General features: G+C 49.1%; 1 protein-coding gene across 6 annotated transcripts; it reads right to left on the reverse strand.

Annotated features, from left to right (window-relative positions):
- Positions 1-15,642: 15,642 nt before the first annotated feature.
- On the reverse strand, positions 15,643-27,948 carry CAPN11 (calpain 11). Of its 6 annotated transcripts, XM_037844328.1 has the most exons (23): positions 27,919-27,948; positions 27,060-27,156; positions 26,456-26,709; positions 26,007-26,076; positions 23,646-23,764; positions 22,751-22,884; positions 22,389-22,557; positions 21,454-21,537; positions 21,275-21,360; positions 20,969-21,043; positions 20,628-20,782; positions 20,248-20,414; positions 19,149-19,160; positions 18,627-18,838; positions 18,317-18,356; positions 18,124-18,189; positions 17,985-18,042; positions 17,793-17,857; positions 17,456-17,524; positions 16,982-17,060; positions 16,774-16,890; positions 16,220-16,278; positions 15,643-16,106 (listed from the first exon to the last, which is right to left on the reverse strand). In XM_037844328.1, exons 2-23 carry the CDS (start codon positions 27,085-27,087, stop codon positions 16,080-16,082), a joined length of 2,145 nt encoding a protein of 714 aa, XP_037700256.1. In that variant the 5' UTR covers positions 27,088-27,156; positions 27,919-27,948; the 3' UTR covers positions 15,643-16,079. The 6 variants fall into 6 exon arrangements, with proteins under 6 accessions (XP_037700256.1, XP_037700258.1, XP_037700257.1 ...); XM_037844330.1 differs by lacking the exon at positions 27,060-27,156 and having other exon boundaries at positions 18,627-18,832; positions 27,827-27,925; XM_037844329.1 differs by lacking the exon at positions 27,060-27,156 and having other exon boundaries at positions 27,827-27,925.

Here is a 27,948-nt window from a genome sequence, read left to right on the forward strand (position 1 = left end):
GACCATGCAAGTGTTGCATGCACTACAGGGACCTGGAAATATGATTGTTTATCATCATGCCCACCACCAGCCACCATTATCATCATCCATCTTCATCACCATCCAAGACCTTGAAGAAAGAAAAGTCAGAAACTTGAGAAGGCCTGTTCCAATTCTACTTGGGGGAAGCAGGCCAGGAACTATAAGAGGGTAGGTTTATAGGTGATGTCTTCCTCTCCTTCTAGTTGCTCCCTGAGGAGGCAGGAGAGCCATCTGCTTTCCCAGGGCCATGGGCAGGGACATGTAGTGAGTACACCTGTGCCAAGCTTCTGAGTTCATTGTCTCAGGGGAGCGATTAGTATACCATTGCACAGATTAGGAAACTGAGGTTCAAGGTGGTCAAGCAACTCACCTGGAGTCACACAGCAAATAAATGGCTTGATCTTCCCCTGCTCCTGCCCCTCTCCCAGGCTTTCCCATCTCTGCATCTTTCTAGTTACTCAGGCCAAAATCTTGGGAGTTATCCTCAACTCCTTTCTTCCTATCACAGTCCATTAGTAAATACTGTATTAGTAAATACTGGCAGCTCTACTTTCAAATATTCAGAATACTCACCACTTCTCACCAGTGCCACAAGGACCACCCTCATGTGAGCGTCCATCCTCTCTCGCTTCAATTATTGTGGTAGCCTCCTAACGAGTGTCCCGGTTTCTCTTTTCCATGCAGTGGCTGTGATGATCCTTATAGAGCATCAATCAGATCCTGTTCCTTTTCTGTGCAAACTGTTCGATGGTTCTTTCTCCTAGTGAAAGCCAAAGGCCCTCCTGTGATCTGCAAGTTCTTGGGTGATCTCCCTCCTGCCCCCCACTTGCCTTGCCTCTCTCACTCTGCTCCAGTCACACTGGCCTCCTTGCTGTCCCTTGACTGTGCCAGACATGTTTCTGCCTCAGGGCCTTTGCACTGCCAGGGCTCCTGCCTGAAACCATCTCCCCCCAGTTATCCTCATGGCTCATCTCTCACCTCCTTCATATCTTGGCCCAAATATCACCCAGTCATCTTATTTAAAAGCACACCTCCGAGTGGTTAAAGAGTGGGAACTTTTATGTTGTACATGTGTTAATATGATACATTTTTTTAAGTGCACTTCCTCTACTCTTCTCCTGCTGTCCCCTCCCTATCCCTCTCCTTTGCTTTATTTGTCTCCATAGCAAATTATCATCTGACATGCTATGAATTTTGCTTCCTTGTTTCTCATTGGCCTCCCCCACTAGAATGTAAACTCCAGGAAAGCAGGGACTTGAGATTATTTTGTCTGCTGCTGTGTCCCCAGTGCTTGAGAATAAATATTTGTTGTCAGAATAAATAAGTGAAGCATCTGCATCAGGATCCAAACCACGTCTGTTTGCCCCCCTCGTGTGCCCCAAAGCTCCATCGACGCATGTGCACTCCCAGGATGTGCATGAGAATCCTGTGGCCCCACAGTCAACCCTGAAACAGACAGATGCTCGGAGAGAAGGAACTGGCCACACTGCACTAGAGAAGAAACTCAGGCCGAGGGGAGCAGGGTCAGGCCCGGAGGGAACCACAGCAGCCCTGCCAAGCACAAGCCCCCGTTAGTGGCTGCCCTGACGTTAAGTCACACTCCCACCTGCTCTGAGACTCAGTTTCCACAGCGGTGAGGTCCTTGGACCCTGGGCCTGGGGTCTGACTCTTGTTCCCCAGCCCCATGTAAACAGAGTAGGGGCTTCTGGGGGAACTCAATAATGAGGCAAATAAAGGAAACAGGATGTTGGCTGGAATAACAATGGGGAGCCCCAGAGGGGTTGGGAAGGAAGGTGGGAGGGGGTGGCAGCTGGGTTTGAGGACTAGATCCAGTGTTCACTACCCTCTTCCCCCCTGAGCCCCCTGCTGGGATTAACTCTTCTCTCCACCCCCTTCCCAGCCCTGCCTCAGATTGACCTCAACCCTCTCCCTCTGCCTGCCACGGACATTCTTCTCTGAGGTGAGGTGGAAAACCAAGAGCCCTGATAAGTGATGCTTTCCTCAGCCTTTCTCGGAAAGGAAACAAAGCTGCCACTAAGCATTTCCTTCCAGTTCTTGGTTTGGCTTTCAGTATTGGATTCTCCATGTACTTCCCTGACCTCTGTCCCTCACCCTTGGCTCTCCTGGGAGACGCCAGGCAGCTTTGAGGAAACTGACCAAACCCCTACTTTCTCCCGCCAAATTTTTTTTTTTTTTTTTTTTTTTTTTAGAGCATCTGGGTTCTAATTTGTGAAGTTGAGGACTGTGGCCTGGGAGGTAAGTGGTGTCCTCCCCCCTGGTCCACTGCCCAGATCCTCAGGGCCATCCATAAGCATTCTTGCCCCCCACCTCAATCACAGGCATCAGTTAATTGAGCTATTCATCATCAACAACAAGCATTGAGCACCTACTGTGTGCCAGGCCCGTGCAAGACACTGGGGACAGTGGTGAACAGGACGGACAGACGCACCGAGACACCTCATTACCTGCTCTCCTACCCTGCAGTAGAGCAGGGTGACAGACAAGCAGTTGGGGAGACAAGGGTGGGGTGATGAAAGTGGTCATAGAGCTGATGGGTTCTTGCCAGACCCAGGAGCACTGGGCCCCCTGCTCATCCAGCCTCGTCTACACGCCTCCACCAGGGACTCCAAGGCAGATGGCCACTGCCTCGGCTACCCCCTGCATGGGTGCTTAAAAACACCTCCGCGATAGGCACTCAGATCTGGATTCATATCCTGGCTCTGTGATCAGGCCACTGTGGATGGCCAAGCAGGCTTTGCACTGCACAACTGTGGGAGCAGCGGGGAGGGACAGGGACAGCAACATAGAACACCATGTGAGTGGCGCCCTCTGGAGTTGTGCTGTACAGTATGCCTCCTCTTGAAAATGGGGATAAAATAATACCTTCCGCTGACAGGGGTGAGAGTTTGGGAGAACACTGGGCCAAGGGCTTGGCTCCTAGAAGGTGCCCTATAAACGTGTGTTCCTTCCGTCTTCTCAGGTCTTATCGCCCAGTATACCCCTGTGTCCAGGACAGTGGAATGTGCTGCTCCTCGAAGGCCTGAAACGAGGCAAGGCTCATGAGCAGCCACCTAGAGCAGATGCTGGGGCTGGGGCTGCTTGGGCAATCAGTGGAGGCCCAGGTGCCAGTGAGGCCTGGCCTCTGGCTGTGGCATGTTTCATTGTCCTGCCACCAGGGACCAGCAATGGCCTGGAGCTCCTCCCATTTGTGGGACATCAAGGAATAGTGCTGACCCCCAAATGAGGAGTTCTAAGAGGGGACTGCAGAGGCCTCATCAAGGGCAGGGAGTGCTGAGGGGGGCTATGGCCCAGGAGCAGGTGTGGAGGCCTACTGTGCTGGGAACCTCAGCTGGCCAGGTGTAGGAAGCAGCGGTGGGGAAGGACACTAGCCCAGGAGCTGGAAGTCAGCCCCATAATCTCTCGCAGCACCTCTCTGCTTCATCTGCAGAGTGGGGACAATAGTTCCGGAACCATCTACCTGAGTGTGGCTGTTTGAGGACCTGAGGCCTGACTGTGGTGACAATTTTAGAAGAACACCTTGTGCACTGCACTGTAGCTTGTCCAGTGCAGAGATCCTGCTCTTCAGAGGGTTGGTACCCTGACCATGTCCACCATTCCTCTGTCCTCCAACCCCGGGGAATGGTAGACCCGTGAGCAGGCAGCTGAACCACGTGGATAAGAAGGGTCAGGGAGGTGGATGTTGACTGAGAGAGTAACTAGAGCTGACAGGTGGGACCCCACCCTACCAAAGAGAACAGTTGCTGTGGCCAGGGGGGAGGAGGGCCAGAAGAGGGGCAGTCGGGGCCTGTACAGAATGCAGCCCATTGTCACACTGAACCAGCTGTCACTCCCCCCAGCCTCTGCTGCCACCCACTCTGGCAGTGCCCCTCTGGGACCAGTCAGCTCAGCTGTTGGGGCAGAACACCTGCTCCCTGGGTGGTGGGAGGGAGCAGGGATGGACTGAGGGGCTGGAGTAGGGGGTAAGGGAGGATGTGGGCAAGAAGAGCAGAAACAACCTTAGGTTCCTAGGAATAAATCGAACAAAGACTGAGCAAGACACTGGTGGAGAAATCAATTGAATTTTTTTTACTGAAGGACAAATGAAAAGACTTAAATATATGGATAGGTGTGCTAAGGTAATGGTTAGATGATGTTATACAGACTCTAGTTCTCCCCAGATTAACCTAGAAATTCAATGCTATTCCCAATAAGAACCCAACAGTGTTTTGTTTTGTTTTGTTTTCTGAAATTGGAAAAGCTGATCATAAAATGTATGTGAAAAAAAGGGATGAGGGGCAAGAATATGCTGAAGAAGAAAAAGAAGGAACTGCCCTACGGAGGTCAATCTGTAACATGGGAATTAGAACAATGTGGTCAGATGCCAGGATAGACACAGTGAGCTGGAAACAGGATAGAGAGCTTAGAAATAGCTCCGGGAATCCATGGAACAAAGTGGGCATTGCTATTCGTGGAGAAGGGACATAACACGATCAGAAACATCAGCCACCCATGAGGGCAAGGTAAGATTTGATCCTCCAGTGCACCAGCTACAAAAATAAGTTCCAGGGCCATTGGGAAACTTAATTGTGAAAAGGAAAACTTTAAAAGGTGGGAGGTGATCTTTAGGAATTTGGGATGGTAGAGGATTATTTGTTTTTTAGATTTTTTTTACAAGCTTTTTGTCATACTAAACCTCGAAATTGTACAGAAATGGAAAAAAAAAAACCATGTACCCATCACTCAGCTTCAATAGTAATCTGAAAACTTTTTATTAACAATAGACACCACAAAGTGAAAAGACAATTTCCACAGACTGGGAGGAGAAATTTGCAATCTGCATAATAAAGAAAGATTTGATATCGATCATAAATAAAGTGCTGCTGTAATCAATAAGAAAATGACAAAACAAACAAACAAACAAACAAAAAAAAAACCACAATAGGAAAATGAACAAAAGAAAGGAGGAGGCCATTGCCTGCAGAGGAAACATTAGTGGTCTCCGTATGTGAAAAGTTACTCACTCACACTAGCAAATGGGGAAATGCAAACCATATGCAGAAAAAGCTACCATTTCACACACCCTGAGAAGTAGAAATTCATGCAGTACTAGAGGGTGAGTTAATTGGTAGGATCATTTTGGAGGGTGTTCTAGTTTGCTAAGGCATAATTTTCCTTTAGCTGTGGATCTGTAATTTAGAACAAGTTATGTGCTTCCAATGTACAAAGGAAGGACATTCATAGGATAAACATTCCCATTGCCATAAGGAGAAAGCGTAAGGAAAACAGGGTTAACAGGACCAAAACAGTTCCTAAAACCCGCAGGACAAACTCCATAAGTTCAAAGTCTGAGAGTCATTAACAGAATGACATTGCATCCTTGGGGCTTGAGAGAGCAGGAGTCTAACCCTTCCTAAGGGCCTTTGTGGCAGCCCTTTCCTCTCCAAATGCTTGGGTGAGTTCTCCAACATAATCCACACATTGGGGAGACCACCTTCTTGGTCCCACCCTCCTCAAACATTGGAGCAGCACCTGGATTCCCTTCCATCTCTGGGGCACATGCTCAACCCCTTCAGAACAGTGTGGTGGCAGCCAGGCTCTCCCCAATTCCCTGGGAATGTGCTCCACCTCTTGGGGTGGCAGAACATTTCCTGAGCATTGAGGCAGAAGGCCCACCCTCAACCTCCAGGGCAAACTCACCCTTTCCATGCCTGTGGGCTGCTCTGCTCTCCCAGCCCAAGACTTCTTGACTCCAGACCTCAACCTCCATGGCTTGGTCTTTGAAGAAATTTTTCCTTCAGTTTGTTCTTTGTCTGTCTCCTCCAGTCCAGACCAGCAGCATCTCTGTCTACAAAGATCTCACAAAAATTGTGTTGGCTTCGCATGAAGCACACAGGGGTCAAAGCTGTCAGACAATAGAACTTTCCACAAATCCTTTCTGGATAATTCCATCTCCAATTTTGGCTTGTACTGGAATGGCTGTCAGGTTCCATGTTTGGTTAAATCCTCACTTTGGGCTGTAGCTTCTGGGTTTCCACCCCCTGGAAGCCCGGAATTTTCCAAACCATCAGCTTCTGGTTTCTTTGAACCCAAGAGTTCAGTTCTAAGTTTATCTCTCTCCATTCTCATTTTACTATAAGCTGCAAGGAGAAGCCAGGGTACATCCTCCACACATAGTCTGGAGATCTCCTCAGCTAAGTATTCCAGGTTGTCACTTTCAAATTCTTCCTTCCATTTGACACCAGGACTCAATTTTTTTTTTTTTAATTCAGTTTTATTGAAATTTATTCATAAACCATACAGTCATCCATTGTATACAATCAACTGTTCACAGTATGATCATATAGTTATGCGTTCATCACCACAATCTATTTCTGAACATTTTCCTTACATCAGAAAGAATCAGAATAAGAATAAAAAACAAAAGTGAAAAGAGAATACCCAAACCATCCCCCCATCCCACCCTATTTGTCATTTAGTTTTTACTCCCATTTTTCTACTGATTTTTTTTCAATTTTTTAACTTTGTTTATCAAAAAATTAAAAACAAACAGGCAAACAACAACCAAAAAAACCCCACATTTCAAACAAAGCAATGGATTAAGGAAAACAAATAACCTAAAATAACTACTTTGCTTCCAATATGTTCCTACCATACCCCAAGAAAATTAATAAACCATGACCAGGACTCAATTTTACCAAATTCTCTGCCACTTTAAAACAAGGATTGCCTTTCTTCCAGTTCGCAACAACACATTCATCATTTCTGTTCAAGTCCTCATCAGAAGTATCTTTAGAGTTCGTATTTCCACAGTCTCTTCAAAGCAGTTTAGGCCTTTTCTATAAAGTTCCTCACAATTCTTCCAGAATCTTCCCCTTATCCATTTAAAAAGCCGTTCCAACATGTTTGATATTTGCAAACTCAGCAGCAAAAGCACCCCACTTCTGGTACCAAAATCTGTTCTAGTTTACTAATGCTGCTGGAATGCAAAACACCAGAAATGGATTGGCTTTTATAAAAGGGGGTTTATTTGGTTGCACAGTTACAGTCTTAAGGCCATAAAGTGTCCAAGGTAAGTCATCAGCAATCGGTACCTTCACTGGAGGATGGCCAATGGTGTCCAGAAATCCTCTGTTAGCTGGGAAGGCACCTGGCTGGCATCTGCTCCAAAGTTCTGGGTTCAAAATGGCTTTCTCTCAGGACATTCCTCACTAGGCTGAAGTTCCTAAAAAATGTCACTCTTAGTTGCACTTGGAGTATTTGTCCTCTCTTAGCTTCTCCGGAGCAAGTGTCTGCTTTCAACGGCCATCTTCAAACTGTCTCTCATCTGCAGCTCCTTTGCTTTCTTCAAAGTGTCCCTCTTGGCTGTAGCTGCTTGCTCCTTCTGTCTGATCTTATACAGTGCTCCAGTAATTTAATTCAGACCCACCCTGAATGGGTGGGGTTACACCTCCATGGAAATTATCCAATCATAGTCATCACCCACAGTTGGGTGGGGCACATCTCCATGGAAACACTCAAAGAATTACAATCTAGTTAACACTGATAGGTCTGCCCACACAAGGTTACATCAAAGATAATGGTGTTTGGGGAACATAACACATTCAAACTGCCACAGAGGGCAACCTGGCAATATCTAATAACTGGAAGCACACATTGCCCTGGAAGCCAGCAATTCTGCTTGTAGGTTTGACACTAGAGAAACTCCCAAGGGTGCACAAAGAAATGTGTGCACGGCTGTCCGTTCACACTTCTTGTAATGACAAAACAACTGGGACAGGAAAATAGAAGAGTAAACATGGTTTATTTATCAAATGGAATACTATACAGTGGATGAAATGAATGTCCTAACTCATGTATCACTAGGATTAAATGTAAAAACAAAAAACAAAAAACAAAACCATAACATTGAGTGGAAAAGAACAAATGGTGAAAGGATATGGGCCAAATGATACCATTTATATAAAATTTTAGAACAGTAGCAATTTACATTTTTGTGTGTACACACCCACGTGGAAAAGCAGAAATATGGACAGAAAGACACCACTTTCAGGAGTCACTCCGTCTAAGGGAGAAGAGGCAGGGGAGGCGATTGTGGCGGGACAGCAGATTATAGCTGCGTCCTCAATGTGCTCTTCCTTTGAAAGATAAAGAAAGCTGAAGGAAATGTGGCATAACGTTAGCACATTTTTAGTCCTGGTAATGAATACTGGGAAGAATTCTGTTATATTATTTGCTGCCCTTTTCTGTATTTTATTATTATTCTACGTATGTTCTACTTGATAATGAACATTTTTTGGCCCCCCTAACCCCTGCCCTCTTTCTCCCTCTCTTTCCCTCCATGCCTCCCACAGGGGGCCTGGCAATCAGAAAGTGGTGCTGGGAGGCTGCACTCTTGCATCCTCAGTCGGGATCCCCTTGGGTGTCCAGAGCTGGTGCGTTTCCCCCCTCCCTCCCTCCCTCCTCCGGCCCCCATAGGGAGGAGTTGGTGCTTTGGGCCAGGGAGGAGATTGGCATCAGGGGTGCGGGAACAGGGCAGTCAAAGGAGGGGGGCCTTGCTTATGTGGGGGTGACCTTAGCGTCCCACCCTCCAGGGCAGCCCAGCACAGCCTGTTCCCTGAGTGCTGGGCCCAGAAGGGCTGTGGGTGCTCACAAAACCAATCCTTATCTCTGTTCTCCTGCAGATGTATTTCCAAGTGTAGACCTCCCCCCACTCCCACCCAGGCTGATCCCTCCCCTCTCCTCCCTGGTCCCCTCTCTTTCCTGGTGAGAGAATTCTGAAAATACGAGAGAAGGGACTGGAAACCTCATCCTAAGAATGCTTGGAGGACCTGAAATGGTGGGTTTGGGGAAAATACATCTGTCCATACCACTGAGGGTAAGTCCATGCCAATTAAGTCAAAAGAGAAGTTAAACTTCCCTGTGCTCTGTTCACGTGCCAATGGTGCCAGCGGAGAGGACACTTGAGTGTGCAGTGAGGGCCAGTGGGTGACTGGTGGATGCGGGGCCTTAGGGGTGAGATTTGGCCCTTGACAGGAAGGAGAGTGGGCAGGTTTGGGGGTGGGAAATTGAAGGGGTTTCCACGGGCAGCTCCTCCTTTCTCTGGGCACTGGTGGGAAGGGCCATGCTCTGAAGACAGGGCTGGGGAGAGTGGGAAAGAGCTCAGAGGCCTGTGGGGCATGGGGGGACCCGCTGGGGGAACTGAACCGATGTCCTGCCGGGAAAAGTGGAGACCCAGAAGGTGGCACATGCGTGAAGACTTTTGCCAGTTATAAACAAAATATATGCCCAACATGCTATTTAGAAAATGCAAAAAAAAAAAAAAAAAGACCACCTCTAGAGTAACACCATTAACATTGTAAAATTGTAATGTGTATGTTCCCGTTGTTTTGTTTATGTATACTTATGCATATGTTTAGGGCTCTGTGTATCAGTGTTTTTTAAACAAAAGTGACATAAATGCAAAAGGAAAAAAACTTCCCTCTGCTTAGTTCAACTCAGGATTGTTTATCCTATTTGACTTTGATAAAATGAATGTCAAAGAACAGGAAATCTGGTTCTTTTAAACAGCTGCACTGTGAAGATGTCTCCATTTTGGGGATAGATGAATGGATATCTCCACAAAAATCTATTTACAGAAATCACCATTGGAGTTAAGAGTCATGCCAGGAGGGGGTGGCCTGTGGGGTGGTCAGTTTTTGTCAAAGAGGAATGCCCACTCTCAGACTGAATAATATTAATAGCATTATCTAATATAGAGGCATTATGGAATGGTGTTTGAGCAAATGAGCTCTGGAGCTATACAGCCCAGCTTTAAATCCCAGCTCCTTCACTGCTAGCTGTGAAATCTTAGGCAAATAAGTCGTTTACTGCTCTGGGCCTCAGTTCACTTTCCTGTGAAATGGAGCTGGTTTATTAGGATTAAGGGCATTGACAGAGGCTAAACTGTAGAACAGTGCCTGGTATAGAAAACATGCTCAATAAATGGTAGCGCTCTTTTTTATTGTATAGCAACACCTCATATTCATTGATGACATTACATTTACAAGTATGTGATTTGTTCAACCCTTGCAATTTTCCTGTGAATGTTCTCCTCTTTGGAAAGATGAGTCAACTGAGGTCGTCCAGGGCCTCTGTGGCCTCAGAAGAGGGTGGCAGGAAGGAGGTGGAGGAGTCTGCACTCAGATCTGGGAGGGCTCCAACTCCATCTGGACAGCTTGGCGCTCCAGGAGTGGCGTTTACACAGTGTTCACTGTGGACAAGGACTGAAATGTGTCCGGGAGACAGTCCCACCCTCATCACCACATGCTCAGTAGATGGGACAGAGGAGTAAACAGGAAATAACAGGGGAGTGCTGGCCCCTCGGGAGTCCAAGGCCTCTGGCCAGCGTGGGGCGAGGGGGTGAGTGAGCGTATGGGGGTGTGGGGGTGAATGTGGGGGAGCTGAGGAAAAGTCGTGGGGAGGGGATGAAGGAGAGTGTGTGGGGAAACTCAGAGAAGGCTTTCTGGAGGACTAAGCCTCTAAGATGACGCCTGAAGGAAGAGTGGCCAGGGAAGGAGGGAGTGGAGAGGGCCCCAGGTGGAAAAGGAGGAAGGTGAAGATGCTTGGGGTAGAGGAAGGGTAGACTGTGACAGTCAGCGGTGGGCTGGCTGACGTGCTGCAGGGATGGGGACAGAGGAAGAGCATGAATCATCCAAAAACAAGGCCAGACAGAGGAGGGTGACCTTGAGAAATGTTCAGAGTGGATGCAAAGCGTGGGCCCAGATGATGGCTGGGCAGCCTTGGATGTCCTCCCGAAGGCATCACCAACAGAAACAGGAAAACCGGGGTGGGGACAGGTGATGAACTCAGGTCCCCAAAAGGTGATTCTGAAGACCCTTCTGAGGCAGGAAGTGGGGGCAGCAGCGAAACTTGGAAGAGAGGAGGCAGGACAAATGTGGGGGTGGGGGTGGGGGTGTCAAGGAGAGAGAATGAAGCTGCCCTGGGGGTGAGCAGAGGGGAAAAGTTCCCCATCAGGACCCTGAGCTCACCTACTTTGGAAGACAGAATAAGCACAACGGACAATCCAAGAGGTAGAAAAGCACAGGTATAGACTCCCAAAGGACTGAATACATTTAAGGACTTTGTTTTCTAAACAAATACACACATACACATCAAAAAAGCCCAGAAATTGGGTACCCAGGAGGTGGAATTAAAGGTGTTTGGGTTTTCTTCTACATGGTTTTCTATATTTTCTGTGTTTGAATGAGATTATGTAACCCTAAATCAGGAAAAGGACACGGTAAGTGTTATTTACACACAGGAAGTTTTCAGTATAGTCAGATGTCACTAAGAGGTCAGGAAGGGGCTCTGGGAGGGGACAGATAACCTCTGACCAGTCCTATTGGGAACCATGTGGCAGGCTATAAAAAACCAGTGGAAAGACAAATGGACAAAGGGAAATATTTGCAATCCCTATGACAGACAAAGGTCTAATCTTCTTAATATATAAATCTTTCCTAGGTTTTGATTAGGAAAAACACAAAAGCCCAGTAGAAAAATGGACAAAGAATGCAGTTCACAGAAAATGAAATGCATGCAAAATATATGAATAATTTTGCTCAGCCTCACTTGTAATAAGAGAAAAGCAAATTACAACTGCACTGAGATACCATTTTTCTTCTATCAGATTAGATATATGCCAAAATTTGACCACACACCCGGTTGATGATGCTGTGGGGAAATAGGCACTCACATATTGCTGATGGGAGTGTAAACTGGTACTACCCTTATGAAAGGGAATTTAATATTTACAGTATTACTGATGTAATATCCCATTTTCAGAAATTTACCCTACAGAAATATTTACATATGCATAAAATAACATGCATAAGGTTATTCATTGTAATACTGTTTATAACAGCAGAAGATTGAAAACTATCAATAAAAAAGCTGTTAATTCACTGCAAAAGGGAAATGGAAAGTCTTATTAAAAGCCTTCAAATATTTGTTTTCATACTCTCTTAAAAAGTATGTGTTTTATCTAATTTGAAAAGGTTTTGAAGTATAATGAGGAAACCAGTAAATGGCAGTATTTCCAGGTGAAAATAAAGAGCATCATTTATCTTGCCAGAGGAATACACAGCTGCTACATTTGGCCATTTCATTCAGACCAGTTGTCATTATTCAAGTACATAGAAATACATACAGTGCTAATATTTTTCAAAAGCCTGTAAAAGGAATATGACGATTTATTTCTTTGTCATTGTCAAATTGTTAAATAAAAAATCAGAAATAATTAACCTTTTAAACCCAAAGTAATGAACACTATAAAAAGAGTTGGAGAGGCAAACTCTTAAGATCTAGTGAATCCTTAATGTTGCAATCTTTGTAGAGGAGGAAACGAGATGTTGTCAAGCATCTTTATGACTAAAATTACAAACCCTATTGAGACAAGTCTTTGGTTTTTAATAATGATAAATCCTTTTCCCTGAAGGCACTGAATATTGCAATTTGATTTGTATATGGTTAAAGCTAACTGTTGTTATTGGCTTTGTTTGTCAGCTGAAAGTTTAAAGCTCAACAGCTGCAAACAGGAAAATAAAAGGTAGTCACTTAACAATTAAACAAAAAAAAAGCTGTTAAATGATGAAACTTCAATACAGTGGAATGTTATGCAGCTATAAAAAAGAATAAGGAAGCTTCCTGTATCTGATGGGAAAAAACCTCCAAGATATGTATTTTGATTGCTTTTTAAAATTAACTTAATTTTAGAGTAGTTTTAAATTTACACAAAAATTGCAAAATATGGTATAGAGAATTCTCATATATACCAAATTCAATTTCTCCTATAATTAATACCTTGCATCAGTATAGTACATATGTTATAAATAATGAGCCAAGATTGATACATTAGTTTTAACTAGAGTCCTTCCTTTATTTTGATTTCTTTAGTTTTTACCTAATGCCCTTTTTCTAATCCATGATCCCATCCAGGATCCCATGTTACATTTAATTATCATGTCTCCTGAGGCTCTTCTTGGCTGACAGTTTCACAGACTTTCCTTATTTTTGATGGCCTTGACAGTTTTGAGGTCAGGTGTTTTGTAGATTGCCCTGAATTGGAACTTTTCTGAGGTTTTTCTCATGATTAGACAGGGACTTTGGATTTGGGGGAGGAAGGCAACAGCAATAAAATATCATTTTCATTGTGTCATATCAAGGGCACATAATATCGGCATGGCCATGATACTGACCACGGTCCCCTGGCTGAAGTGGTGCTTCTCAGGTTTCTCTACTGTGCCGTTACTCTTGTCTTCCTCCTTTGCATACTGAACTCTTGGGAAGGAAGTCACTGTGAAGCCCACACCTAAGTGGTTGGGGGGGAGTTAGGCTCCATCTCCTTGAGGATGGAGTATCTAAATAAACTACTTGGAAATCTTCCGCTGCACGGATGTTTCTCCTCCCCTGTTTATTTACTCACTAATTCATTTATATCAATGTGGACTCATGGATATTTATTTTATACTTTGGGTTTATAGTCCAATACTTCTTGGTTTTAAGGCTCAAATAAAAACAAGCATTGGTCATTGGGAGCTCTTTCAGTTGGCTTCTGTAACCCTTTGACATACTCCCATCATTGTGTGTGTGTGTGCGTGCGTGTGTGTGTGTTTAGCCCTGCTTTACTTTCTGACCCTATAAGATGCTCCAGGCTCATCTTGCATATTCCCTGTCCCAGTCCTACAGTCAGACATTTATCCAAGGGGCCTTGGTTCCTTTAATTGGAGAATATTGGAAAACAAGATCTGGGTACTATGTGCGCTCTTTGCTACTGGGGTGTTGTTGCTTCTAGGCTTTCTCAGCTGACAGAGTAAGGAAATGTATGTATATGTATGTGTACCAACCCACGGATATACACATATCTATATATATTTCTTTATGTAAACATCTATATCTATGATACGCTAAACATTAGTTCATACTGATGTCTCTTACTCTCATCCATACAATCATTCTAGACTCCTCCCCTTGTTCATCTGTAATCTCACTAAGATACAAATATATAAATATATATATGTATTTTTTTAAATGAAGAAAGGCTGCAGAGTGGTGTGCATAATATGCTACCTTTGTGCAAAGATGGGGAGAAATAAGAATTGATATTTATATGTTTGAATTTGAATAGAGAGTTTTCTGCTTCCCTTCCATCCTGGCTTGAAATTGGCAGCATCTCACCCTGGGGCCAAGGACAGGGAGTGGGAGCCGCATCCTTGCTGGGTTCCCAGAACCAACCAGGGCTGCTGGGACCTCTCAAAACCTCAAAGGCCTGGCTGGCTTTAGGGCCTCATTTCCCTTCCCCTGTCCTCTGCCCCGGACCTTTGACCCTCCTTGGAGGGTCATTCAAGAGGCTTCTTAAGAGAGCACAATCTTATCTCTGTGAGGATACTGGAGACCCGAGAGGAGGGGGGAGGGTGGCGGCCAACTGGACATGATTAATGTGAGGTTAAGGGGGAGGGGAGCTTTCTATCAGGATGACCAGGTTTAGTCTTCAAAGTTACAAAGGAGGTTGGGGGCAGGACTAGTGAGAATCCATCACTGTATCAAGGGGGATAAGAATCCCAACCCCCACCCTGCCCCCTCCCTACCAGTGAGCTTAAGAGGGATGGGTTTAGTGCAAATAGAAGGAAGCTGAGCACCACTGTAGGACGAGACCAGTTACCCCAGACACCACATCCAAAAGGACTTAGATTCATTTGGGGTCGACAGTTCCTGAGGGAAGTTGGGGGTGTCCCTCCCTGAGAGACTGAGAAGCCCCCATGCCCAGGTGCCAATGCCCCTGCCAGGGGATTCCTAGGCAGAGACCAGAGAGACCTGGGGCCAGGGGGCAGCCATGGAAAGTTCCGGAGAGAGGGGAGACGTGCAGTTGAAGGGCTGCTGTGGGTGGTCTCAGTCTTCTTACTGCAGCAGGGAGCTGGGGGAGGAAGGGTCTAGGGCAGAGACTCCAAGGACCCATCCCGCAATTGTTTGGCAGGCAGCAATTTTCTAAAAAAGATCATCATAATTTGAATCCAAACACCTTTTAGGCAGGAATGAACTCAGCTGTTGCCACAGTCCTCACCCAGCCCTTTCTCACACCCAGCAGGGCCAGCTCGTTAGTATTACCTGCCTGATTCCTGAAGGTGTTGGATTTTGGGAACTTGAGACCCTGTGGGTGCTTAGCAGGACGGCTGCAATGCCACCCTCGGGGACCCAGTTTGAGGGGGGAGGCTTAGGGCTCTGTGTGCCCCTCACTTTGCTGTGCCCAGCCCCCGCAGAAGGTTTAGCTGGCACCTGGTTCAGCCCCCAGCCCTTGGATGATGCTGCAGGACACAGTACCGGGTCGGTATTTGGGGTGCAGAGGGGGGCACTGCAGTGCATTGCAAGGCATGTGGCCTACCTGGCCCTGCCCAGAAGGGCCAATAGCACTCCCTGATTTTTTCAACAGCCACACATTTCTAAATGCTCCCTGGAGGTGGGATGATATCAGGCTTGATTGAGAGCTACTGGATCCTTCTCTGATGCTGAGGAAGTGACTTTCTCCCATCCCCCACACCCTTCCCCTCACCCCCACCATAGAAACATGGAGACCTGGAAGTCAGTGGCATGCACTGTTTATTATGCCCACGGTGGAGGGAGAGAAGAGGAAGGGCTGTCAGCAGCCAGATCTGAGCAGGACAGAAAGTACCCAGAGCAAACTGCAAGCCCTTCTCCCTGTTCTTGGCCTCCCCAGACAGGGGGTGGGGACCGGGGAAGTGTCACTTAATTTTAAGTAAAACATCCTCAAAGAGAGAGAGAGGCTGCAGTAAGTCCAGCCACCAGAAGCCTGGCTGCAATAGAAAAGAAGCCCCCCTGGGCAAGGAGGGTGGGCATGTGGCGCCTACTGCTGGAGTAAACATGGCATCAAGGGCCCAGCACTGCCACCCCCCTGGAGCACATCCCGTCATCAGAGACAGAGAGCTGAGGGCTGCAAGAGCATTGCCCAACCTTCCCCACCTCAGCCCAAACCCTGGCAGGTGGTGGGGAGCCAGGCTCCTGGAGCTCCTCTATCCCCACATGGTCATCTGCAGCCACTGTGGGAAAGAAGAAGCAGATTCCAGGGGGCAGGGGGTGGGGGTGGGGCAGGACAGCTGGGGCCAGCGGAGGGGGGACAGGGAAGATGCCTTCCCACCCCCTTCCTGTGTACCTGTTCCAAGTTCAGACAAATATAGCCAGTCTTCTTGGGGTCCATGGTTAGAAAGAATACTGTTTGGAGGAGGAGGTAAGGGGAAGAGTTGAGAACTGAGTCAATGTTCTGAAAGTCTCACTTTCTAAAACCACGTAGGGTGTCAGAAAGGGGAGCTCAGTTCCTTGATCCTCCCAAGACAACCCCCAATCCCACCCGGTGCCCAACAATTAATGCAATTAATGGCAACTCTTACACAGCCTTGCTATGAGCCAGACCCAGTTCTAAGTTCTTTCTATGCACTAAGTTATTTAACCATTTAGCTTGCACTTCAGTCCTTTAGCGGCAATCCTGTTATTATCCACATTTTATAGACAAGGGAATAGAGGCACAGAGAGATAAAGTGACTTGCTCAAGCCATACCAGCCATAAGTGGTGGAGCCGGGGCTTGAACCCAGTGCATCTGGGGCTGGGGGTCTGCGCCCTGCAAGGGGCAGTGGTCCTGGAAGAGCACCCCTCGGGGTGAGTGTGTGGGAGAGGGTCTGGGGTGGGGAGTGGGCAGGCGCCTGACTCACTGAACATGGCCTTCAGCTTCAGGATACAGCTGAGGAAGCTGGCGAAGTCCACCATCATGTTCTCGTCTGCGTACCTGGCTACCAGCACCTGCATCACCTTGTTGTTCAGCTTCATACCTGGGAAATAGAGGTGTGGGGAGGGGGGAGGCCAGCCCTCCAGCCCCTGCTTCCCCCACTGCCCCAAAGCCCTTTCCCGACCCCTGGCCACCTGCTTTCTCCATTGCTAAGCGCATCTCGTAGGCGTTCATGGTGCCCGAGTGGTCCTGGTCACACTCTCGGAAGATGTCCTAAAGGGGCAGACAATGTGGTAGGGCCATGCATGTGGCATGGCGGAGGTGGTCAAACTCTGAAAACAGCTTGGTACAGCTGGCTCACAACTGCTGCCCAAGACCCCAGGGGCCCCCAACCCCCCATCATCTAGTGACTGCAGGTAAATCCCAAGTGGGCAGGCTTCTGGCACCCAGCCCAGCACTCTCTGCACGCATCCTTTATCACTGGGTGATACCCGGGCCATCCTGGTTATTAAGTATTGTTATTTAGCAACCCTCCAGCAGGTCCCTTCCTGGGGTGTATGCATGTGTGGTGGGGGGCTCCAGCTCCAGCTCCATCCTTTCTCCTTCCGGGCTCTTTTGAGGACCTCCCTTTCTCACCCCCACAGACTGCCCTATTCAGTGCCCTTTACCGTCCATTTCTTGATTTTCTGCCACAGAATCTGGAACTCCAGAAGCCCCAACTTGCCAGAGCCATCTTTCTGGAGTGGGGGAATGGTTAAGGATAATAGAGAAGGAGTGGAGAGGGTCTCCTGGGGGGCAGAGAAGCAGAGGGACTCACCAAAGGGTGTGCACAGGACCCTGGGTCCCTATGGGGTCAGAGCAGAACAGGCATCTTTTGCTACCCCAGAGCTTAATTCCCATCAACAAGGAGAGCATGGCTGGCAAACAAGGTGGCCACCTCGGGGCCAGACTGGGGTGGTTGTGGCCAGGGCAGGAGGGCAGGAGGGACACTGGACAGAAAGATACATCCATGAAGTTGACCATACAGCGGCAAGCATCCAGGCCGAAGCTCCCAGTCTTGAGTTCTTTGACTGTGAGAAAGGACGGGGATAGAAAGAAGAGATGGTGCCAATGGGTGTTGTATGGGACCCAGGGGCAGTCAAGATGAAGCACTATATATGAGAGAAGGGTTGTAGGTGGTGGGGGTGAGAGACTCACATTTGGAGGCCACCTTGTTGAGCAGCTTCTGGAGCTCATAGGAGCCTATCTCCTTACCCTAGGAAGGGTGACTGTAAAGCCCTGCTCCACGCCATCCTGCTTCACCTCCCTTCAGTCCCCCGGCCCATAGCTCTCTCACCTCTCCTGCCACAATCCCAAACAAATGTAGGAGGTCCTGGCTTATGTCACTCTCTGAAACATTCTCCTGGAGGGGAGCGGGTGGGAAAGGGGGTGAAAATCTCAGTCCAAAAAACCTGGCCCCCAGTTCCTTCATAAAACCCTCCATCTGGGTTCCTTCCCCCCACCCCCCCCACCCCACAGCCTCCCCTCACCTCCTGGAGCAGCTCAGCATAGTTGACTTCACCCAGTTCCCTGGGGAAAAGGGAATGAAAACCAAGGGTTACAAGAGGTCCAAGAGGCAGGGATTTCAATGGGGCAGTTGGGGGCAGGTTGTGTCATGTCCCTGAAGCTCCATGGGACTTGGGTTCTGGTTCCGACTCTGTTACTGAGTCTTCATGCCTCAGTTTCCCTAACTGTAAAATATGGACAGAGTGGGGAGGACTGTACGGCTGCTCCCTGAGCTTGACACCCCCCAGCTCTTGGGCAGGTGACCTTGGATCAATGAGGTTGGGGGGTCTTCACCAGGACTCGCTGTGCTTCTCTGTGAAGACCCGAAGCAGAAAGTCGGCGTCCCGCTGCGGTTCGAAGGTGGAGGGAACAATGATATATTCTCCGGGGGGCAGCCGGAGCTGGGAGGTCACTTCCCGTGAGTTGGCGTAGATCTCTGAGAAGCCGTGGGCTTCATACTTCATGAAGAAGTCCTTCTTCAGATGGATGTTCTGAATGTCCTGCAACTATATATGTCTATATATGTGTGTCCACTATATATAGGTGGATGTGGGGCTGGCCTGGCTGGGCAAGGTTAGGGGAGGCAGCACCACCAACTGGCCTGGACTGGGCCTTGCACACTGCACCAGGGTCAGGATCCCCCAATGTGGTCTTTTCCTTCCCCAAACCTCATGCAGGGCCCAAGGGGGCTGGAAATTCCAACCCAGGCCCCCTCCACCCCCCCTCTGGAGCCTTTCTCTGAATTCTCCTTGCCCATCCACACACAGCCGGGGTGGATGGCTGCCTGCCCAGGATCCAGTCCCACATCCTCTGTACCTCCTTTGGGACCTGGAAAGGGAATAGAGAGGAGGATCAGATCTCCAGGGGTCTCAGGGGCTCAGGGCTGCGGGAGCCCGGTTGGGGAGTGAGTAGTGTGTGCAGGGGATTTGGATCTGGGGAGGGGCTTAAGGGCCCTGTCACTCTGGGGGTGGGGTGTGGGGGGTGGGCTCTGACAGCGAAAAGTTCCTGACATTAAGAATCTCTCAGTCTTGGACAGCAAAATACAGTTTACACAAAGTTTTGCTGGAGTAGATTTTTAACACTTGAGGTTGAAGATGAGAAAATGAATCTCACTCCACACTGCTAAAAAGGTGAAAGAGCTGGAATGAAAATCTAGGACATTTTCTGAAATGCTATGCCATGGAACAGTCATATTCCGCAGAAAGTTAACAGGTGCTGATGGAAGTGGGGCATTGGACAAATCATTTTGTTAAAAGATGAGTTAAACCAAGTTAAACAGGTCTCTCAACTGCAGGGATGATCAGAACTTTTACAGTACAGATGTGCATTGTAGAGCTCTGCTCACTGTTAGATCCCTGGAGGTGGGACTGGGACCTGGTACCGGTTAGATGCTCAATAAATGCTTGTTGAATTTATGAGTGAATGGATAAATGGCCATTTCAAGAATTTTGCAAAGCATGGTTTGAGAACTGCTTATCTGGGATTTCACCTGGTCCCTGGAGTCCAGGCGGTCGGTGGACTTGGGGGTGTTTAAGTGGCTGTGTCTAGGAGGCTCTGGGACTCAGGATGCAGGCTCTGCTCCTGACCCTTGGATGTCTGAACTTGGGCAAGTGACCTCATCTCTGGCCCTTAATCTCCTTCCTCTTCATTAGCGGTGTTAATATTCCTAAGGCCTCTGGAACAATGTCTGACACAAAGGAACTGCTAGGTAAGTGTTTTAGGTTAAAAAATCATGGAAAGAAAACCGCTGGTCCTGCCTCTGAAAGCACAAAGCACCACTCACATGTCAGGGCAGTGGAGCGCGTGGTGCTCCTGGGCTCCCAGGCTCAGCAGCTGCCCTGGGGGGGATGGATCTTAAAGGGGCGAGGCCAGGAGAGGGGGCAAGAGTGTCTGGGGCTCTGAGGGGGGTGCCCACCGGGTAGATGACAAAGCCAATGGTCTGCAGCTGGGTCCCGAGACGCCGCCCCCGCCTCCAGTCCTTCTGCATTAGGGCCACCAGGCAGGTGCAGACAACCTCGCTGTCTTCAGGGTCATCCTCCTCCAGGAGCTGGATCTTAAACTGGGGGTTGGTCCAGAACGTGGCTGTGGGGGAAGCAGACCAGGACAGTTATGCTTGTGTGTGTGTGGGGGGGTGTCCTTGACCGTGCCCTTCCCAGGGCGGACTCGGCTTCCCCGGGCCCGAGCCTGCCTCCTCCATCTTGAGATAGTGAGATCTGAGTGGCCCTTGAGCCCTGTGGACTCTGAGCCCTGTGACCCAGTGCCCTCAATCCCTGCCCCCTCGAATCTCTCACCCACCAGGGTGGTTCCTGCAGCCCCCCGCAGTGCTGCCTCGCCGCCAGTTGCCCTCGTAGAGGGTGGTGTGCCAATTATAGTTTCCAGAGAGTGTGTCAGGGGTCAGGTTGCAGATTTCCAGGAGTGTGAAATTGTCCAGGAAATCTTGGTATGACATCCTGTGGGGGGATGGGGGGGTGGGTGGAGGTGGTGGTAGGGCCTGTCAGGAACCTACATCCAGAGGCCCCTGCCCACCCTGGGGGCCCCTGGAGTCTCCCCACCCAAGGCAGAGGGGGGCGGGCAGCAAGGGCCCAGAAGGAACAGGGGGTGGGGGGAACAGGAAACCCACCCCAAGCCACACTAACCAGAACTCCCCATCCTCCTTCCTGTGCCACAGCTGGTTCCGGATGACTGGGGCCACCTCTTGCCACTCTTTGGCGCTGGGACACAGGCAGGCAGTGGAGGGGCAGGGGCAGGGGATCAGGAGGGACCCCCTTCCTTCCCAAAGCATTCGCTCACGTCCTAATGCCTGCCTCCTGCTGGATACCTAGAGGGGTGGAGCTTGCCCTGTGGCCCAGGTTGTCCTCCCAGGCAGGACACTGGCCTCGCCCATGGGATCTGCTGGGTCCTCTGCTCCCCTCACCTGAGAGCCCTGGGTCAGGGGCACCTACTTGTCACTCCAGGCTCCGTTCCATTCAATCTGGCCCCAGGGATTCCGGAGCCGAACCAATCTTTCCATCTTGCCGTTGTAGGGGACCTGGCGGTGGGGGGAGGAGTGAAAGTTCAGGGGCCCAGAGATTTCTCCTCCTTCTCATCCCCACCAGGGCTGGGTGCAGCTGTCGGCACTCACATCCTGAAGGCCGGTCACGGAGTAAGCATGTCCTCTCACCAGCCTCATTTTGGTCACCGACTCCAGGTCTTCACTGCTGTGGACCTACAGAACAGGGAGGAGGGGCAGGAGCTTGGAATCTGGTCAGAGGGACTGGAGCACCGGATGAAACGTGAGAGCCCTCCAGCTTCATTTTTAAAAAATTCGGTTTTACATTTTGGGATAATTGTAGATTCATATGTAATTGTGAGAAATAACACAGAGAGATCTCATGCTTTCCCCCAGTTGGTAACATTTCGCAAAAACTGTAGTACACGATCACAACCAGGATGTTGATATTGATATAATGTGTCAATCTTGTTCAGATTTCCCCAGTTTTGCTTGTCTTCATTTGCATGCATTCTATGCCGTTTTTATCACATGTGTAGTTTTGTGTTTTCTGCCATCACAGTCAAGATACAGAACATTTCCATGACCACAAGCTTCCCTAGGTCCCTGGGTCCAGTAGTGAATGAGACAAATAAGGCCACTGCCTTTGAGGAGTGTGAAAACTGCCTGGAGAAGATGAACTATGAATAAATATATAGAAAAGCAAGATAATTTCAGATTATGATAAATGTTGAGGAGAAAATCAAACCAAGGTAGAGAGTAAATTGGGGTGGGAATGGGGATTTAGCTGGGAGGCAGGGCAGGCCAGCCTGAGGAAGGGGCACCTGAAGTGAGAAGTGGGTGATAAGGAGCCAGCTGTGCAGACATCTGGGGAAAGAGCCTTCGAGGCACAAAGAGTGACGGGTGCAAAGGCCCTTGAGGTAGGACCAGGCTGGGCCTCCCCGGGACTTGGCTTACCTCGATGGAGCAGCCCACGAGGGAAGATCTCTTCAGGGAGGCACAAAGAGTGACGGGTGCAAAGGCCCTTGAGGTAGGACCAGGCTGGGCCTCCCCGGGACTTGGCTTACCTCGATGGAGCAGCCCACGAGGGAAGATCTCTTCAGGGCCTTGCTCAGGAGCTTCGGCAGATTTGGAGGGGGCCTCTGGAGTTGGAAGCTCTGGGCTATGCCCCCCGTGAAGTCCTCAAAGCCCTCCACTATGCTGCCCCCCGACAGCGCTTCGTAGGAGCCGTTCAACCTGTGGGCACGGGCAGGGCACTATGTGGGCTCTGGAGTGGAGGTGTGAGCTTAGCTCTCAGAGGGTGAGCTGAGGGAAGCCATCCCCCTGCCCCTTCCCTTGATCCCAGCTGCCCCCACAACTGCCCCCAGAACTGTCCCCGTAACTGAGGCAGGTTGGGAGCCAAGTCTCCTTCCTTGGCTTGGGCACTCACTTGGCGTATGCCTTCTCCAGCAGGGCGCTCCAGAACTCATTGCCTTTGAGTGAGTGCACGAACACCAGCTTGTCATCCTTCGTGGGCAGCCGGTCATCCACCACCACGTCCATCCAACATCCAAACTGCCAAATCTGTGAGCAGCAAGGGGGGGCCTCAAGGGGACGTGCAAGCATGCGTGCACACACACACACACACACACACACATGCACACACATGCTCTTTCTCTCCACTCTGCCCCCCTCCCCATGTTGGAGCCTTGTCACCAGGGTGCCACCTGGTGGCTAGGCCTGAGGGACACGCTCGTGTCAGAGATCCCACCCCCCAGTCAGTGACTAGCGAGTAGAAGGCAGTAAGCCTGAGCCTGGACCCCCAGGCCCCTTTCCAGGTTCTGCCATGGCCTGCAGGGTGGTACCACCCACCTTTTGACCTCAGGCCATCCTCTGATGCAAGACGACTGGACTTCAGAATTCCCAAGGTCTTAAAAACTCTTATCATTGATTATTCAGAAATATTTTATGATATGGGGAATTTGTCCACATTTGCTAAATTTAATGAGCAGATAAAAATTATGTGACAGATGCCCAGTGTCATTACATACACACACACACACACAGGGAGAGAGAGGAGGAGAACCGCAAACTGATGACAATTTATTTTCTTTGGAGCGTTAAAAAATTAGCTTTCACGGATTCTTTAGTGAGAAGATATTTCTCTAATAATTAGGCAAAAACCCACCCCAGTAAATGTTATTTTTCAAAAAGAAAAGGAATAAAAGTAAACGTCAAAGCACATTCTCTCTCTCTCTCTCTCTCTCTCTCACACACACACACACACACACACACACACACACACACACACCAAAAACAACTCCGGCTCTCAAATTTCCCTTCACCTGAAAATGGAAGATGCCAGCGTAGTTTTTCCTGAAGCTCTGGCCCCTGGGCACCACACGGCGCACCAATTTGGGCTTCGTGGTGAGGGAGCCGATGGCAGCCAGCAGCCAGCAGTCCCCTGGAGACACAGGCAGGGGTGTTCCCCCAGGCTCTGTCCCCATAAGGACCCAAGCGTGTGTGAGGGTCCCTGAACCCAAGCCCTAGAGAAGCAAGGGCCTGGATCTGTGGTTCACCCCCCTGCCCTTCCCCTAAGCAGTGTCCAGGGAGGAGGCAAGTGGGGAGAAGCTGCGGGCAGAGGGACAGGCTCTGGGGGAGTGGGATTCTCTACTGTTTCTGTTAGGTGAGAGTCACAAAGTGGAGCCAGAGGCTTTTGGATTTCGAGTCTGGGGAAGAGGTATTTTTGGCCTCAGGGTCTTGTTCTTCTCCCTGGGACTGGCGTTCTTTGGGAGAGAGCCTAACTTCTCCCATCTCTTGTGCAATCTCTCCCTGATGTCACCCATGTATACTGGAGACCCGAGGGGCTCAGTCTATACCCTAGCTGGGTACGTGTTGACGGGCACATCTCTGGTCAGAAGTTTGATTTAAAGGGAAGACTGTGCGAGAAGAGCATCCTGAGTCATCTGTTGCCATCTAGCTCTTAGGGGGTCTCAGACCTCTTTGGGCAGGGTCAGGGAGCAGGCACTGGCCTGGGTGATCGCCCTGGGCCAGGGTGATGCCAAGGGCACTGGGAAAGTTTCTGTGATTACCAGTGGTCTCCTGGCTGCTGGAAATACCCTTGGAGAGAGGCAGAAGGTGGAAAAAGAAGATTAGGGAGATTCCAAATTTCCACCATCACCAAAAAGGGGCCTGGCGGCGTCCGGGTTGGAGAAGCCCACCTTCTCCTACAGGCAGCGCCTCTCCAGTCCAGTGAACCACAATGGCAGCTGCCACTGGGGGACTGAAGTCTCCTTGGCCTCTGCCCTGCCCCCCACACTGACCTTATCCCTTGGACAAGTGGGACAGAAGTCAGTTCTGGAGGGAGCCCACCCTGGCCCTACTCCTAAAGAAGAAATGAGGAGTTTGGAGGAAGCTGTAGAATAGGAGCAGGTCCAGGGAGTGAGATATAGTCTGGAGCTCTCCATGGGACATGGGGCCTGTGGGAGAATGGACTGAGTGCACCTAAGTGCCCCCTCACTTAACATCTCAGATCAAGTTGGTTCTAGGACTTACAGCGGTTTTAAAATATGTCCATAAATTCTTTGAAAGTCCTTGCTTCAAAAGGTGGGACCTAATTACCCTCCCCTTGAGTGTGTTTGCTTATAACAATAGAATGTGGCAGAAGTAACCCTGTGTTATTTCTGAGACTAGGTGATAGAAGGCATTATGGCTTCCCTGTTGTTCTCTCTTAGATTGCTCATCCAGCTGCCATACTGTGTGAACACTCAAGCAGTCCTACGGAGAGGTCTACATGGCAAGGAGCTGAGGCCTCCCACCAGCAGCCAGGCAGGAAACCATCTGGAAGGCAGGCCCCAGTCAAGCCTTCAGATGACTGCAGCCCCAGCTGAAATCTTTTTATTTCCCTCACTCCCCACCCCCATGTCTCCCCTTCTCTCAGTAACCTCTAATCTGCTTTCTATCTCTGCAAGTTTGCTATTTCTGGTCATCTCTTCTTAATGATATGATACGATTTTTGTCTTTATGTGTCTTGCTTATTTCACTGAGCATATTTTCAGGGTTCTTCCATGTTGCAGCATGTCTCATAACTTCATTTTTTTCTTATGGAGAATAATACTGCATTGTGTGTATGTACCAAATTTTCTTTATCCATTTACCCACTGGTGGACATTTAGGTTGTTTCCAGCTTTGGGCTATTATGAATAATGCTGCTATAAATGTTGAACAAGATGTTCTTTGCAACCCTGTTCTCACTCTCTTTGGGTACATGCCTAGAAGTGGGATTGCTGGGTCAAGTGGTAATTCCCAGCTGACTTCTGGATTGCAGCCTTATGATTCTGCAACCCTGAACCAGACTCACCCAGCTGAGCAGCTTCTGAATTCCTGACCAACAGAAACTGTGAGATAATAAGTGTTTAGTGTTTTAAGTCACTGTTTTGGAGTAATTTATTGTGTAGCAATAGATAACTAGTCACACAACCACAGCCTGGCCCCCAGACCCAGATCGCAGCAAGGGGGGTGGCACCCAGCTGAGGGCAGGGGCAGGGATCTCAGTAAACTCTCCTTGGGAGGGGAGGGGCAAGAAAACAGAAACAGGGTTCCAGTTCCCAAAACTCAAAAGGCACCCTTCCACCTTAGCCCCCTTCCCTGATCTGCTCCCTACCCTTAGCCCAGACCAGCCTTCCTGCTCCCCACTCACCACTCACCGAGTATCCCCTGGCAGATGTCCATCTGAGTGGCTCCGTGCACAATGAACCAAGGATTGTTTGTGATTTCCTGCAGTGAAGGAATAATGATTTGGGGGGAGGCCAGGACATCCCTATTCCCCCCCAACCTTCCTCCCACCTTTCCTGGGGAATTCCTGCCTTCAAATTCTAGGGGAAGCCAAAAGGGTGGGGGTCAGGGGACAGGGACAGCTTGACATAGCTGTATGTTGTGACAGCAAAGGTCAGTGGGAGCTTCAGTGACTTTCCTGGTGGTTGTTGGGAGTTTGGCTAGAGAACATTCAAAACTGTCGCCAGCCCCGGAGGGAGGTGGAGCCTAGTGCCAGGAGCAGGATGGGGCAGTGGGGGATTGGGGTTTATCAAAGTGACTTGGGGGCCCCCCCGCACTGCGAGCCCCACCCCGAGTCCATGCCTCCCCTCCCAGGGCTCACCCTGGGCCGCCGCCAGAAGATGTTCTCCACATTTTTAGAGTTGGGTCCCAGTTCCTTGAAGCCCAGGGAGCTGGGGTCAGCAGGGAAGAAAGGGTCCACGAACAGCTCTCTCTTCTGCAGACAGGCTGCCCGCAGCTCTTCGAAGCTCTGGTTGCGGTAGCTCTCGGCACGGTGGTGCTGGCCCGCGCCCTTGGCCCGCTGCCGGCTGTGGTTTATGTGAGCTGCCATTCCCTTGCAGGCAAAAATGGCCTCCACTCAATAACGCAAAGATAAATCACCCAATTAAAAAACGGGCCAAGGAGCTGAATACACATTTCTCTGAAGACATACAAATGGCCAACATGCACACGAAAAAAATGTTCAACATCATTAGTCACCAGCGAAATGCAAATGAAAACCACAGTGAGGCATCACGTTACACCTGCTAGGATGACTGGAATCAATAAGACTGACAGTGATGTGTGTGGTGGAGATGGAGAAATGGGATCCCTCTTATCCTCCTGGAAGGGATGTAAAATGGTGCAGCTGCTTTGGAAAACAGTCTTCCTCAAATGATTAAACAGAGTTACCATATAACCCAGCAATTCTACTCCTAGATACATACCCAAGAGAAATGAAAACATGACCATCATGTACACTGATGGTTACGACAGCATTATTCATAATAACTCCAAAGTGGAAATAACCCAAATGGCCGTCAGCTGATGATGGGTAAATAAAATGTGGAATACAGCAATAAAAATACTTGAAGTCCTGGCCCGCACGACAATATGGATGAACCTTGCAAACATTATGCTAAGTTAGGGAAGCCAGACAACAAAAGGCTACATATGGTATGACTCCATTCACATGAAATATTCAGAATAGGCAAATCTATACAGACAGAAAGTAGATTAACAGATGCCTAGGCTTGGGGGTGGATGGGGAGACTGGGGATGGTGATGATGGCTAAAGGACACAGAGCTTCTTGGAGTAATGAAACTATTCTAAAATTGATCGTGGTAATGGATGCACAACTCTGTGAATATACTAAAAGCCAATTGTACATTTTAAATGGGTGAATGTTGTGCTATGTGAATTCTATTTCAATAAAGGTGTTAAAAACAGAACAAAACGAAACAAAAACAGCCTCCAGACCCTCCAAGACACAGCCTGTTGGGCAGCGTGGAAATAGTAGAGTGCAGAGGGCAGGAGGGCAGAGGGGAAGGGGCTGCTCAAGGGGAGAGTCCAGGTTAGGAAACGGGAGGGTCGGTGTCTTGGAGAGTAAAAGTTAGATCCTGAGCCAGCCAGGCAGCTGGGACACCTGCCCACACCTCCTCCCCAGAGGGACTGCAACCCACCTACACCCCACCCTGAGTATTGCCTCCTCACCCTCATGTGCTACTGACTCCCTTCTGGCGCCAGCAGCAGACCCAGGAGAGGAGAAAGGGGCTAAAGGAGGAGAGAGTGAAACTGCACTCAACTCAGACTCCCCGGTCCTTCTCTGCACCACG

Source organism: Choloepus didactylus, chromosome 7, assembly GCF_015220235.1.
Source record: "Choloepus didactylus isolate mChoDid1 chromosome 7, mChoDid1.pri, whole genome shotgun sequence".
Classification (NCBI taxonomy): domain Eukaryota; kingdom Metazoa; phylum Chordata; class Mammalia; order Pilosa; family Megalonychidae; genus Choloepus; species Choloepus didactylus.

What these genes read in the sequence shown, in the direction of transcription:
- CAPN11 (XM_037844328.1), bottom strand. Translation starts at nt 27,087, where the DNA reads ATGATGGTCATGTTTTCATTTCTCTTGG. An exon ending in CTGGCATCTTCCATTTTCAG is followed by an intron (nt 22,885 to 23,645) that starts GTGAAGGGAAAT and finishes TGCTGCTCACAG; the next exon opens with ATTTGGCAGTTTGGATGTTG. An exon ending in GTATGGTCAACTTCATGGAT is followed by an intron (nt 17,525 to 17,792) that starts GTATCTTTCTGT and finishes CCCCCACTCCAG; the next exon opens with AAAGATGGCTCTGGCAAGTT.